We start from the raw sequence: 16,736 nt of genomic DNA on the forward strand, positions 1-16,736 counted from the left end.
ATCATCAAGCCATTTACATACTCAACAACAACAACAACAGCAGCAGTCACAACATCACCTTAATAATTTACACAGCCAACAGCAGCAACAACAGTCACAACAGTTGTCACAACAACAACTACAGCAGCAACATCATCAACAACTAGGACAAAATACCAGTGGGCAGCAACAACAGCAGCAATCATTGGTGCATCATCAACAACAGCAGCAGCAACAACATCAACATCATCAATTGCAACCACAACAACATCAAATTACAGCACAAATCCAAACAATGAAGGACCAACCGCAACAACCAATGGTGAGTATATTTTTTATCATTTTTTCAATTTCGGAGTAGAGATCTAGCAAGATCTATTAATTTGTGTGAGAAAGTCAGCTATAATGTCAGAAATTTAGACATTGTTTTTTTTTTATAATGGAAGTCTATTCACAATAAGGGATTTTGACAGGAAACTGAAGAAGCAGCCGATCTTCCTGGATGATTTTATTTATAGGTAGTAGCTGATCAAGGTCTATTTATAAGGCCATCCTGGAAGACCAGGTGGTATATCAAGATTGCAGAATTCACTTCCATTATAAAAACTTAAAAAAGTTCAAATTTTTGACATTAGACTTAATGTCTGGGCTCTAGCTTATAAAGGTCTATTAATAAGGTCATTCAGGAAGATCAGCTGCTTCTGAAGTTTCTGGTCAAAATCCGCTATTGTGAATTGTCTTCATTATCAAAACGTAAACAAAGTCAAACTATTTCAAAAAGAGTTGAGAAAAAAAACAGCTGACTTTCGCGCCACTCAAGTTTGCTGTCAAAATGCTTTATTGTGAATTGACTTCCATTATAAAACCGTAAACAAAGTTCAAATTTTTGACATTAGACTTCAGAAAAACAACTGTTTTCCGATTTCGATTGCTACTTGGGTGACGTTATTTATAGATCTTGGACATAATTTAGAGTAAATTGAGAGAGGAAATTTGATTGTTGTGTTACAGAGTATTCTTACTAGAAAAGAATTTTTCAGTAACATCAGCTGATATTTTATTTCCTGTTTTGTAAATATGAAAATTTTGTATTTACTCTCTGCAAATTCTTACTGAGTAAATGTTACTGGGAAAGTAAATGAACAAACCTCTTGTAACATAATGAAAAACTCCAATAAAATAATGTGGATTGCTAGGGAATCTCTTACATTTGTGTAAATAAGAATTTACTGGTTATTGCAATAGACTATCTTTGTTGTTTAGTGGATTTTGAACAGCCAATTTTATTCCATAATCCTAAAAAATATACCTATATCCAAATTTAAAACAACAAATATTGTGTAGACCGGAAACTATATGTAGATATAATCAAAGGTCTTCCATAAACACCATTATGCCGAACCGAAAAAAATAAGCAAATCCTTTTTGATTTATTTATAGAAGACTCGTATAACTTTCAATCAGGACTAATTTGCATAACAATCCCTCCACATTACCACTCTCTGCCCACCCTCCCCACATGTACAGATATTTGAATGTACATTTAAAATGTAAATCCTTATCAAAATTTGTTAATGCCGCTAGGAATTTCAAATACAATAAGCAGCAACAACAACAACAACTTTGTATTCATTAAAAACGAAAATCCCCACGGCAAATTTTCAAACACACCCCGACGAAATTTAAACACATAAATTAAAGTCAGGTGATTATATTTTTTGGAACAATGATGATTATGGTGGTAGTCGTAGTAGTGGCGTTGATGGTGGTGGTGGTAGTTTAGATACAAATCCTCTATTGAATTATGTACACGTACAATATTTGCACTCCAAGGAATGAATGGCGGTTAATGGCAGTTAAATAAATCTTAATGACACATTTAAAATCCACCTTCCCCCTCTCGGATGATGCCTGCCAATAATGTGTGAAAGAAGATAGGAAAAGATTTCAAATATTATATTCTAGATAATGTTTGAATGTATGTATACAACGAGTAGATTAAAATATTTCTAATCTATTAAGATATATAAGAAATATAGGCATCGCATTTCTCCTTTCCTAGTGACACACAGCACACTCCTCCAGCTCCCATTGCATTTAATCGAATTTATTGTGACAAAGATTTAGTTGAAATGGAAATTGCGGAATTGTAAATGCCATGGCGTACATAATTACAAACACGTGTTGTATTGTGGATAATTTATACGAATTTCCGAAAATTCTGCTGTTGCCACGATTTTATTACAAAGGGGGTGGTATTTCAATTACAATATAATAATTTATTGTATTGAAAATTAATAAAAAAACGTATATCAACATATTTCACATCCACCTTTCTGTTCCATTTTTCAAAACATCATGCAGGACATTTTTTAAAGAATACAATCTAATTGGCTACCTCAAAAATTTCAAATTACTATTTTTGTATTTCTTACTATTATTTCTTTGAATAGAAATATTGAATGGCCACAAAAAGTATGCAACGAAAATTGCAATATCAAAACTAAATAAAAATACGACAACAACCCCATCGCAGTGTAACGAATCGCTTTGAATGGCAAGAAACACTTTCACTTTTTTATTGTTTGCATAAATAATAAAACGAAATAAAATGTATGCAATAAATTAAATTTTCACATGTACATACTATATGAATATTGTATGTACTTCGTACAGGAATACCGGATATATGTGCATACATATGTATATAAATCTATGCATGTTTGATAGCAGCACAACCATCCAGGTTGCCTAATGGCTGAGCAGCAGCAGCAGCAACAACAATAATAATAAAAAAATATATTTTTTCATATTACGTTCATTCATTGATAAATTCAAAAATTGTTTTAAAACGATAGTTGTGGTCGCTTTTGCTGATGTTGTCATAGATGACGATATAAATAAACTACTGGCGGAACAACGTACTTTTTAATATTTGTTATTGTTGTTGTTGGCAAAATGTTATTTTTTTTTATTTTTTAAAATGCATACTTCCAACAAGCAGATCATTCACTTATATGTATGTATATATAACAAATAACAGTAAAAAACAATCTGATTGACTACTTCATAGATTTCATTCATCAATGAATGCAAATCCCTTCCAACTCCACCCCACACTAGGAAATGTAGCTAAATTGGAAGCTGGCTGATATGGACTGACACTCAAAATATATCTCACATTTGGTAATAAAAGTTTTGGACCTATTTTCCTACAACTACTACACAATTATGAATCCGAAATATAATTCCCCCCGAATACTTGCATCTCTACTAAGAAATAGAATAAAAACGATTTACATACCAACAAACCCTTATCTCCACAGCATTAAGTTCAACTCTATACAAACATATGGTTCTGTTTTTTTTTTAATTTTAGAAAATTTATTGCCAAATATTCTAAACAATAAAATGATATATAGGCTGTCGTCCGGAGCCGCCGAAATAAAAGGTGTAGGGAAAATAAATTTAACCATGTGTGCGTATTTAATTACTGCTAAAAATTGAATTGAAACATATGAGAAAGGATATTGGGCTCAAACAACCCCATAATAACTTTTAGGGGATGAACAATTTGGCACACATAAATCTTCCTCCGTTTTTTTTTTAACAAATATTTTCCAATTCAAAAAACAAACTGGTTTCAGTCACTCTCTCGCAAACGCGTTATTTGTAAACACAACTGTTGAAAATGCATATTTTCTAATTTTGTTAATGCTATCCCTTCTGTTTGTTTGTTTCTTTCAGGCACCCATGGCCTTTTATCCCACATGGCAAGCTGATCCCTCGCAGGGTTGGCAAAACCAATTCATCCAACAAATACCACAGAATACACCCGGCATCACATCCTTGGACTTTCAGACACAGTCATACGGCTATCCATCAAATGGATATGTACAGACAGGTTTAGGATTTGATCCCAACTACGGACGTTCACCATATGGAGCCCCGGTCCAGCGTTATGATTTCCAGAGTCAACAGCTATCTAGTGCGCCCATCAATCAGGTTGGCCTACAGGGTGTGGGCTTTGCCCCCTCATCGGTAGCCTATGCCGGTCAAGTGTCGACGGGGCCTAGTGCGTCCAGTTTGCAGCAGCAACAGCATTTGGGCAGTGTCACCGATCTCAATAAGACGATGTCGGGAAACGACACGCCTGGATATCCGCGAGTGAGCAGCGTGCCGCCGCGCTCACTCAACTGTAACGGATATTCAGGCGACTATAGCGGCAGTGCTACACAACAACAACAACAACAGACTTCGAACAACACAAGTACGGCTGCTTCGACAGCAGCAGGTTCGGCTGGTAACTCTTCGATTGCCAGCGTAAATGGAGGTCACCAAACAATTGCTCATAATACGGCAGCTTCACAGCCGGCAGCTTCCCCCATGCAAACACCCAATAATCAAACAGTGCCACAGTCTCCTACACGCAGCGTCATGCAGCAACCCCAAACGCAGGCCATGGGCCAGCAGAATCGTCATGTCTCACAATCGCCGAATCAAGTGGCTCAATCGCCCAATGCAAACTTATCCGCTCCGCAAGGCACTCAGCAGCAATATGGCGGCACCACAATACCCAGTGGCCAGTCTCAAACCCAGGCTCAGAATAATATCGCTTCGCCCCCACAGCACCCGCAGCCTATGCAACAAGACTGGAATTGGAACACTCAGCCGCAGGCAGTGTCGGACCCCTATCAGCAAACCACTACTGGTCCTGGGGGAGAGCGTGTCAACTTAAATACTCGCATCAAGTCCATGATAATGCGCAAGAATGATCCCAAGGACCCACTGTCGGCTCCACCAGATATACATGGTATGTCTGGAGCTCCTCCACCACCACTGGGTGTCGGTGGACCAAATGGTAGCCAGCAACAACAACAGACCGGTCATTTTTTATCGTATAGCCACCATCTCCGAGGCGATTCAGCAATGAATGCCAATGGTTCGAATGGGAGTAATGCACCAACGGCCCAGCAGCCACAAACTCCGCAGCAAAATCAGACTCCTCTGAATTCTGGCTTGGCAAGCGGCGGTGCATCTCTAGCCCCCGAACCAATCGGAGGTGGTGGCGATCACATTTGGAAGCCACACCATACGAATTCGTTTAAGAAGCCGGTGGCGTCTGGTTTTCCAAATGCCGAACATCATCATCATCATCAACAACACAATCAGCAGTCTTTAGCACAAACTCCGCCTCAGCAGCACACAACAACGGCACACAACCCCGATCCTCCAAAAAAGTCAAGTCGTCGTAGTCGCAGCAATCGGTCGTCATCTTCGTCGTCGGCAGCTGCAGCCAATGCGGCCTCGGTCAATGCCAATAGTGCCGACAACTCGGATATCGATAAGAACAGTAACGATCCGGGCGGTGGTCACCATCTCGCCCACCTGGCGAACATAAAAATGGAAAAAGGCGTCACATATCCTCCGCCACCCTCTTCGCACTATCCTCCCCAGCATCCGGATTATCATCATGCTCCTTACATTAAAACCGAGCCAGGACTTATCCCCGGACAACACAACAAAATGGAAGGCTATGAGCGGAATTACCAGAACTTTGTCCAGTACGCTGACTTCTGCCAGAACGAAGTACAGGGCCAACCAGGAGCCAGTGGTGCACAACAGCCCCCACCTCCCCATCATCAGAATCAACAAGACTATGCAGCTGGATATCATCACAATTCCTCGTACTACGGTTCGTCGACAACTTTTCAGCAGAGTTACCAACAGAACTTTGTGCCCAATTACCAGCATTCGGCATCCGCGTTTGGAAACGCGCACGGGATGCATCCGCATTCAAATGCTCTCTCCTCATCTGGTCACTCGAAGTCGTTAAATGGTCCCCTGGCGAAACACCATCCCAGTAGTCTGCATCATCACAGCAGTCACATGATGGACATTGATCGCAAACCGGAAACCAGCAGCATTATTCCCTTGCCAACCAACTACGAAAAGGATATTCCAGCTCACGCTTACCCCATTCCACCGCATCGCTATCCCCTCGGACATGGTTCCACGGCTCATCCTCACTTGGGCTCAGGTCTACTTGAACCAAAAGTGGAAGACATGAGTGGGGCCTATGGGCCGGGCGGGTCTGGTTATGTGTTCCATGGCGAAGGCGGTCCGGCAGCAATCAAGAACAGCACAGGATTCTCTTGCTGTCGCCAGGGGGGAACTCGCGCTCCAACCGCCGAACATCTGAAAGATGGTTCATGTATTGGCATGCAAACCAAAGACGAAATAATGGACGAGGAAGAAGCCCAGCCTGCTAATCAAAATGGTGCAAAGCCAAAGAAAAAGGCCATCAAGCAAGAGGAGCCCAACGAAGTGACGGTGAAGCATGAAAAAATCAATCCGATGTTTGACACATCAGATCGTTTAGAAAAGGGTAACAAGACTGAGGTGCCCGAATGTGACTGTTTCCAATCGGACAAGAGTCCTCCCGAGCCCGGAACGTATTACACTCATCTAGGTAGGGTGTCTTCAAATCTCACAAACAAGAAAACAAATTAACATTTCTATTGGATCTTACAGGTACAGCTTCAAATTTAGCCGATCTACGTAGAGAGTTTGAGGAGCGATGCCAAGTTTCGGGGCGTCAGTTACGCATCGAAAAAATTCTATACACTGGTAAGGAGGGTAAAACGTCGACGGGTTGCCCTTTGGCAAAATGGATTATACGACGGGCCGATCCAGAGGAGAAAATTTTGGTTGTTGTGAAGAAACGTCCAGGCCATAGGTAAGTGTCAACATTTCCTTTGTCATCTTGGATATGTGTGTGTGTAATTACTTATACAATCCATTCCCGTGTGCAGATGTATAGCGGCATTCATTGTAGTCTGTATGGTTGTATGGGATGGCATGCCACGCCAGGATGCTGACAATGCGTATACGAATCTGATACCGAAATTAAACAAGTTCGGATTGCCCACAACACGTCGATGTGCGACAAACGAAAACCGAACGTGCGCCTGTCAAGGTAAGTTCCACTTCTGCGACAATTCTCCTTCACCTTGTAATTCTCCCTTCCCATCACTTCAATTTAGGTTTGGATCCTGAAACCTCGGGAGCCTCTTACAGCTTTGGGTGTTCATGGTCTATGTACTACAACGGCTGCAAGTATGCTCGATCGAAAACCGTACGAAAATTCCGCCTGTCCGTAAAGAGCGAAGAGGCGGCCATTGAAGAGCACATGAACATGTTGGCGACCATCTTGGCGCCACTGTTCAAGCAAATGTGTCCACGTTCCTATGACAATCAAACTCGCTACGAGAAAGAAGCTCAAGACTGTCGCCTCGGCAATAAGGAGGGAAAACCCTTCTCGGGAGTAAGTGCATGTTTGGACTTTTGCGCCCATGCACATCGCGACCTGCACAACATGCAGGACGGCTGCACCGTTCAAGTGGCCCTCTTGAAGCCATGCAACCGAGATATAAGCAATCCGGACGACGAACAGCTCCACGTCCTACCACTGTACACCATGGACACGACGGACGAGTTCGAAAGCGCCGAAGGCCAAAGGGAAAAGCACCGCACCGGTGCTGTTCAGGTGTTGGACAAGTGAGTGTAGTGTTGACATTTCATATTGGCTTCAATTTGGAAATTCATCCATGGGATTACTAATTGAAATTCACTGATCTCTTCTATGTTTCAGATTTCCATGCGAAGTTCGAGTGAGATCAACTCCCCTGATACCCTGTCGCAGGCACGGGAAGAAACGCAAAGAAGACGAACCGGCCGCCATAGAAGGAGCAGAAACAAATGCAGCAACGCCCGCACCGACTGCCTCAAGCGATGGCAATGCCCCGAGCACCCAGACCGCCACAACGGCCGCTAGTGCAGTTAAAAAGGAATCCAGCAATGGCAGCAATTCAAATGCCAGCTCCAACACTGGCACTGCGTCAACTTCGAAATCTAAATCGAAGGGTAAAAATCAACAGTCCTCCGCCACAACTCCAGCGCCACCCCCAACGACACCTTCTCCGCGTTGTCAGACACCTGTGACGAATAACCCCAGTCCAGCCGGTAGTGCATTCTCAACGCCTCCCGTTAGTAATAATCCGAACAACACCAACAACAGCGGTAACAATCATTCCAATTCAGGCTCAAGCAATGGCAGTTCGGCCGCCGGAGGTAATACCAATCAACTTATGTCGTCTAATTCGAGTTTAATGAATATGGCGACCATGATCGATACCTTCACAGATGCCCAGCTGCAATCCAATCAGATTTCGAGCACGGTTTTGGACTCTCCCTATTCGTACGACTATCAGACGGGTTCCTATATAGACTCACGGAACTACTATGGCAATTGGCCACCACCGCCGCATCCGCACAATCCTCATGCCGCCACAGCCCACAACGTGACCGCCATGGGAGGAAGCAGTGTACCACCAAGTGGGACAACTGCCACCGCTGCCAGCAATCCGAATCCAAGCCCCATGCCAACAACGCCAAATGCTGCCGCCGGCCATCAAACTGTCGCCCAGCAAGCTCCTGCCGGGACACAGCTCGATTCCAATGGTTACAACACCGCTTGTTATAATCAATTGCCCACGGCCGGTAGTAATCAGCTGACACAGGTGCACGATGTGCGTGGCGAAGTTAAAAGTCGAGGCAGCGAAGAGAATCCCGACTCAACGACATTGGTAAATAATAGCTTGACCACAGAAAGTAAGTTAACCACTCTTACTCCTATGGCACCAATGACTAATCTAACAACTCAACATCACTCTCACCACGCTCCTCCTCCTCCACATTCGCATGCACCTCCACTTGAAGAAGGATTTGTAAAGCCAAAGCCACCGACCGATTACTCGCAGTACTCTCAGTATCCGAACAACTACCAAATGTACCCACCACCACACTCGGCGTACTCTGCCTATGACGCCTACCAGAACATGAACTACAACTACGGCTATCACCAGGCATACTCGCCGTATGGCATGTATCCCCAGCAAACACCACCACCAACACCGCCGCCACCATCTCCCAACTGGAATATGTACGGACATCATCAGCAGACTTCAGGGGCAACGCCGACGCCATATTCCGCAACACCTCTGCCGCCATCGGCCACAGGACCCATACACCAGACGACGTCGTTAACGGGTCCCACTATGAATTCATCATCGTCGTCGTTGTCATCACTTCCACCGGGCCAGACAACGTTACCCAACGGAGGTGGTGGCATTGCGCCAAACCCCAATTTGAAGCCTGGCAATGATGGAAGTTTGCCGCCTGCATCTAACACCACTCCATCTCTTTGTGGCCCTGGAACCACCCTTTTGAATAGCAATACCCAAAACACGCCCATGACAGATCTCAGCCAAGCAACGGGCGCCACAAACATAACACCGGACGATACACAAGCGGGAAATTCTAATTCGAGCCTTACATCGCCAGACATGAATACGACAAACAACTCGACGACCGCAGCGTTGACTACAGCGGCCAACAATCCCGGTGAGAATGCGAACTCGGCCACGACACCATCGCCAGTATCTGCCGCCAATGAAGCATCCAATCCGGCTTCGACGACTAGCAGTAGTGCATCCAACAAAATCGAGCCGATTGGTGAAATTTCCGATTTCAGTGAAAACCTCGAGGCATTCCAAGATCCGCAAATGGGGGGAGTTGCCATAGCACTCAATCATGGCAGTGTCATGATTGAATGTGCCAAACATGAAATGCATTCCACAACTGCCCTCAAGAATCCCAATCGGCACGAACCCACACGTATGACGCTTATCTTCTACCAGCATCGTAACCTAAATCGCCATCATCACGGCATCGATGAGTGGGAGGAAAAGATGCGTGTCAAGAAAATCAACACGGATCTGGACAACAAGGCCAAAGAGGAAAAGGAGAAAATCAAGAAAGAACAAATGGGCGAAAACGATGAAGACGAGGATGGCGAAGAGGAGAAACCACCCGATGTTACGACGACGCCCACTAATACAACCAGCAAAACAACTTCAGCCAAGAAGGAAAGCAATCAGACCGGTACCAACACCAAATCGACCGGTGGATCATCAGGTGGCAAGAAAAAGAAGGAATCTTCCGCCAAGAAGAATGCCCAAAACAATAACAACAACAACAACAGCAACTCGACCGATCCAAAAAACGAGAAAGTTGCCCTCCGAGCACCCACACTAACAACAACTTCGTGGACAACCCTGTTCCCTATGCACCCATGTGTAGTTACAGGGCCATATCAGGAGGGCAACAGTAGTCCAACGTCCACGACCGTTCAACCGGGGCAGCAGCAACCACAATCTCAACAGCCGCAGCAGCAGCAGCAGCCACCGCCATTAACTGAACAACAACAACCACAGCCACAACCAATGCAGACCTAAATCAAAGCAGGGATTGTGCAACATGTAAAACAAATTTTTTGTAAAGAAAAGGCAACACGAAGGATCAGCCGCCACCGCCTATCTTCCTACAACAACAACTACTAAAGAGTGATTTCTGAGCTATTGTTTTCTGCAAAGCTTCCATACGAAGACCCATTGACGATGACTGAATTTTGTTCATAAATCATATTCTATTCTCCTTAGGATTTTGTGCCATATTTTATTTTGTTTCCATTTTTTTAATTTTTGTTGATCGCCTTATAAGATTCTCATTTGTTGTTTCCCACAAATAGATGATGGAAACTATTTTTTTTTTTTCTAATATTATTGAATAACGACTGCAGACATCAAATTAAGAATTGCTGGCAAATTTACACCAACCGACGAAGTGTTGTTGACCTTCCTCAAATGGGAGGAAAAAACAAATCACAGATTCCGATAAAAAAAAACCAACTATAATCTCATCTCACGCAAATAGATTTTGATTCATTCTAATGCTTTATCAACCAAAAATGCTTAACGACTATTTAATTGAAACTACACACACACATTTTTAAACAAACATACATACTTACATACGTACATTTAATATTTTTGTGTTATTTTTTGTCAAAAAGAAAAAAGTAAAAATAGTAGAAAACCAAAACAGCTAAACAATTTTTAAATCAAGATTACAAAACTTAAGAGTGATTTACAAAAACAAAAACAGATCCCAAAAAATAAAATAATTAAAAAAACTAAACGAAAAAGCTCACATACAAACAAAAAACTAAGAGAAAATAATAAAATATAGAAATACTGTTAGAAAAAGATCATTGCCAAAAGTACAAAAAGAAATTAATATAAAACAAAACAAAAAAGAAATGAAAACAAATTTAACACAAAATGCAAAATGAAATACTATAATTTTTGTTTTCTTCAAGCAAACTATCATCACTTTTTGCAATATAAAATAGAACGGTATGTTTTTGTTTTGGATCGTATGTTTTTTTTTGTCTGGTCTACAGTTCAAAAAAGAAAAAAAGGACAATTTTTTGCATAATAATCGAATCCAATCCGCAAATATATTTTATATTTTTGGTACACTTACAGTTGACATTCATAACACAAATTCCCCCAAATTTCAGTTTTGAAAATCTACATATAAAACACTTGTTCTTATTTTATTTTCTTAAAAATATTTCCGAAATGAAATGGAAACTCTTGTTTAATTTCTAAAAAAAAAAAAAATATTGAAAAAGTACAACATGCATAAACAACAACAATTTCTCTCTTCCCCCAAAAAATATGTTGTTCTAACGGAACAAATGACAAGCTCTGAATGCTTAAAAAGAGTATATTCTAAAATCTCTCAAATGTTAAATACAAATTCAAAATGTAAGGTTATGACTTTAATAGAAATATTTATTGAACAAAAAAAAATAAATTTTATTTTAAATGATGTTGCATTGCCATAATTAAAAAATATATCCTTTTTGATATACATAACCTCATCTTTTGAAAGTGTATTTGAAATGCACAACTGCATTGACATATAGAACAGGAATTTTAAACGTTTGTTTTTATAATTTGTTTATGTTTGTTGCATTTGAAATCACATTTGATTACTAATTTGAAAATCCTTTTCAAGATTTTTTATCGGCTATTGCCCAAATACCAACATTTCAATTCGCCAGTCACACAACAGAAATCAACCTTATAAGGCATAAAACCTTTTGTTATTGTAAAAAATGCGTGTAAAAATCAATTAATTTTCTAAAAAAAATTATATACGAAAAGAAAGAGAAAAATGAAAACAACACAAATACTGAACGAAATTAAAAGAACAAAACCAATTGAAAACAACTCATATTGAATATGAAAGTGGATAAATTTGAACAAATATTATTTATAAATAAAGAAATTAATAAAAAACAAAAACAGAACAAAACATGTTGAAAACAAAAGACAAAGACATTTAGGCACAGCAAACAACCAATTTAAGTACGATGTGAAGGTGACACTTTTTATAGTTTTTAAGGAATATACATTAGTGAATAGAACAGAACAGAATAACAAACAGAAAAGATGAAAAGAAAATCAAGCAAAACAAACAAACCAACCAACAACCAACCATTTAAGACATTTTATTATTACTATTATTTTATTTTATATTATTATTATTTTCTAATTTATATACAACATATATTCATAACATATATACTGGGAGACACAAACCAACAAATACCACACACACCCACACATATTAAAGATAAAACAAAAAACTAAAATGACATGGAAATAAGACGAAGACAAGGAAGAAGAAAAATAAACTATAATAATAATTATTATTATGCCTATGCATTGCAGCATGCATACATACATAAATACAATACTTTATTACGTATATATATATATACATACATACATTTATTTTAAGAAACAATTATGCTCTAATGGAACATCAGATTAAGACACATTCAGATTTACAAATAAAAAAATCCAACACATGTACGAAAAGAAAACATAACGACACACAAATACTTGTAATTAAAAAAATAATAAATAAATAAAAAATGTTATATTTTTGTTTAAAATATGTAAAACCAATCTAGAAGATATACATTTTTTTACATTGTGTATGTAAATATGCAAGGTATACATGCATACATATATGTTAGTCGCATTATGTTTATTTTGTTTTGAATTAAAAAAAAAGAAAACAAGCAAATAAATAACTAATACTGAATTGATAAAAGACTCAAAACCATGCAAGTATTAAAAATGCAAAAATAAAACAAGCGAAAGACAAGAACAGTAATCCCATTTTTTTGTAACAATTTTTTGTTTTGTGAAATAAAAACAATTTACTGGAATCACTCACTCAAACACTCATCAAATAAACAAACAAAAAAAAAACAAAAAATAATAATAAATTCTGCCATCCATTTCATAAGTGAAGAACAAAGCGATGAATTAAGCATAAACACATAAAGAAAACAAAACAAATAAAATAAAAATATAATTAAGTTATATCCTTATACATATATACTTATTATTTTTTTGTTTAGATTGCTTCACGTAAACCATTTTAAATAAATATTTGATTTTCATTTAATTTACTCGTACATATATAACAAATAAATCAAAATAGTTTTAAAATCCTTTTTGAGCATTTTCTAAATAATTTCATTATTTTCTTTTATTTTATTTTTTAAGATTATACATAATTGTCATAACACACAATATCATGTGAAATTATAGATTTGTCTCTGAATATAAATACATATATCAATAATTTTAATCATAGGTTTTTTACATTTTTGTACATTGCTTAATAATTTAGCAATACGAACACAATACTTTTTTTAATTTTTTTCTTTTCGTTCGTTCGTTCATTTTTTTCTTTTTGCGCTTTTATATTCTCATAACTTTTAAGTCACCACATGGTTCTTTTTTTACATTTAGCTATAGTGAAATAAATTAAATCTTATTTTTCAATTATTTATAAATTATTTTTTACTATTATTACTATTTCTAATTAAAGGCGTTATTATTATATATAAATAACATTATTAGAAACCCATACACACATATTTTTATTATACATAAGAAATGCCCACAAAACAAACAAAAAAAGAAACAAAAATCAACATAAAAATTACATAAATAAATTTTAATTTTTATCAAAAAAAAAACGGTATTTGTTGTTTTATTTTTTATTGTTTCCACTTAATGATTTTTTTCTGGCAACACCATACCAAAATCATACTATACGTACATACATATTAAAAGGATCACACAGAAATATTTGCTATATATATTTAAAAAAAAATCAAGACATACAAATATTTATTATAATTGATAATGAGGAAACCATCCCCCTCCAAAAAAACAAAATTATCTGATCTGATAAATTTACATTACAAAACAATATTAACAAAACACAAAACATGAACAAGTAAAACAAAAAAGAAAGAAATAGTGATGAACATTGCTACAGATGCAAATGAAAAATAAAATAAAAAAATGTGAAATAATTTAATTGTAAAACATTTGAATGAAAGACAAATTACCACATAATGAAAAGAAGATGAAAAAAAAAACAAAAACAAAAGAAAACCATAAATTATATTTATTTAACATATGGATAATAAAAATTAATAATAATAATAATAAAAACAAAACAAATAAATATCTTATTATTTTGTGTGCTCATCGTTTCAACATCAAGGTTGGGATAGGACGACATTCCACTATGTACCTTTAAATGCAGGAATCAACTTGTCAAATTCATTTTACTCAAAAATGCATTTTGTCAAATTTGGAGAGGGCCTATAAAAAATACTTTCTATTAGAACTGTTTCTCGACAAATTTAACCGTTGCTTTCCTCGAATGAAATTTCTACTTCAGATTAGCTGTTGTATTAGTACAGTCGAAATCGGTCAAGCGACCGTAGAATTTGGTCGTTATAAGCGATATAATTAATATATATATATATATATATGTAATTAGTACTTCTACGTGTTATATACATACGTAGAAAGAATATAAAATATACGTATACTAGCGGACCCGACGAACTCCGCATCGCCCCAATAAAGTTCATTGACATAAACTCTACTATGATAACGATTGAGATTTATTAATTGACATCGCAAAAATCAGCCGAACGGGAAACTGAATCCGCTTGAATGGAAGATCTGTTGGAATAATTAGAATTAGGATAAGGACGTCCTGTCTTTTGAATTTGCTCTTTATAATTATTGCTTGAATTACAACCGCGTACAAATTCAACTACATGATTACTACCGTTCCCACTTTCATCTGTACATTGTGGAGCGGAGTTCCAGATACATCAAGAGATTACAAAAATTCGTTTGGATAGGTTTGATTTTGAATAATCATATTCAAGCTACCGCCGTCCTTATTCTTCGCTGCTAGTATTCCTCGTTCACTAATCCACTCTTGATTTATATATTGTGATGAGTTTCTACTTATGACGATGTGCACTTACAAAACTTTGCTTGAAAATATATTAATCCTGTCGAGACATCTGTAGGAATTTGGTCATTTCCAAGCGCTAGCAGTTGTGGAGAATTCAGCAGCCGACGGATCGTTCTACAACGCAAATCTAATTTTCGATATCAATATCAGCCTCTTAACTCGCCGCCACAACGCTGTCGTCTAATTCTTGGGCATTGTGCAAGTTGGTTCGTCAACCGTAAGCTGAATGTGCAGTCCGATCTGTTTAGTATGAGTCCATTTGTACCTAAACAACAAAAGAAGAGTCCAATTGCAATATTTTGGATTAACATATTCTCACTTTTCCCCTACAGAGGTGTCTACTATCCGAAACGATCTGAGTCTTAAGGGGGAAACACATAGGAGGAATTCAGGCTTAGCATCATTGTATAATAATGGAAGGTAACAACAAACGATACAACAACCACATGGAAATTTGTTCTTGTAAGTTATATTAGTGCCAACGAAATTTGACAGAAAAATGTAAACAAACAAACAAATGATCAACAAATTATATTTATTTATTTTTATTTATTTTTATTTTTTTTTTGAAAATGTAATATTTTCGAATCCTCAAAATAAAATCGAAAACCAGTAAGGAAAGTTCAAAAGTCGGACGGGGCCGACTATGTGATACCCTTCACCACTTTGGGTACATACAAGAGATGCTCATATGTACAATATCCTTATGAAAAACTGAATTGAAAACTTTATAAGGGGGCTATATCTGATCTAAATCGGACAAGCATAGACAGTATGGTGCCCATTTACATAAAATCGGAGAAACTATATATGGGAGCTATATCTAAATCTGAACCGATTCCAGCAAAACTTCGCATACAGCGGACCTCCCCTGCCCTGCTCCCTGGTTTCTCGTATCGCATATTTAGATTTAGCACAAGTTGATTTTTGTAAAGTCGGCATCTTATTTTGTAATAAAGGAGGGTGTGGAAGAGGCAACCACCAAGTACCAAAATTACTTCAGTCGCACCCTCTTACAAATTGGAAAGATGCTCTTGAATGCTTCACCGACCACGAAAAATGACTTTATATCGAGAATGAAGGATGTTTCAAAACGCATAAAACATGTTACGGTCAAACAACCTTCAGATATATTGAATGAACAAATGTATACAGTTAAAGTGGTCACTGAGGCAATTTTATTGCGTTAAAGGAAAGACATCGCCTTGAGGGAAAGTAAAGCCTCCTGAATAATGCTGTTAATGTCGTAAACTTAGAAAATGTTTGGAGAGTGCAACATACCTGAGTCCCTGAATAGAGAACGAATTAATAAAACTAATTGGAGAAGAAGTATATTGTCAAAGAAATGAAAAGTGCTGTATTCTTTTCGGTTTTAGCGAATGAAAGTATATATAAAAGATTTTTGCTACGTA

The 16,736-nt window shown here is 37.8% G+C and overlaps 1 protein-coding gene across 1 annotated transcript; it reads left to right on the plus strand.

Moving 5' to 3' along the window:
- The first annotated feature begins 43 nt into the window (after window positions 1–43).
- LOC133324934 (methylcytosine dioxygenase TET) lies at window positions 44–10,337 on the plus strand. The gene is made up of 6 exons (XM_061533758.1): window positions 44–301; window positions 3,727–6,451; window positions 6,514–6,718; window positions 6,795–6,958; window positions 7,026–7,539; window positions 7,634–10,337. Exons 1-6 carry the CDS (start codon window positions 275–277, stop codon window positions 10,335–10,337), a joined length of 6,339 nt encoding a protein of 2,112 aa, XP_061389742.1. The 5' UTR covers window positions 44–274.
- Window positions 10,338–16,736: the final 6,399 nt, after the last annotated feature.

This window comes from Musca vetustissima, unplaced genomic scaffold (assembly GCF_032173495.1).
Source record: "Musca vetustissima isolate MV318-11 ecotype Yass unplaced genomic scaffold, APGP_CSIRO_Mvet_v1 utg20894, whole genome shotgun sequence".
NCBI classification, from domain to species: Eukaryota; Metazoa; Arthropoda; class Insecta; order Diptera; family Muscidae; genus Musca; species Musca vetustissima.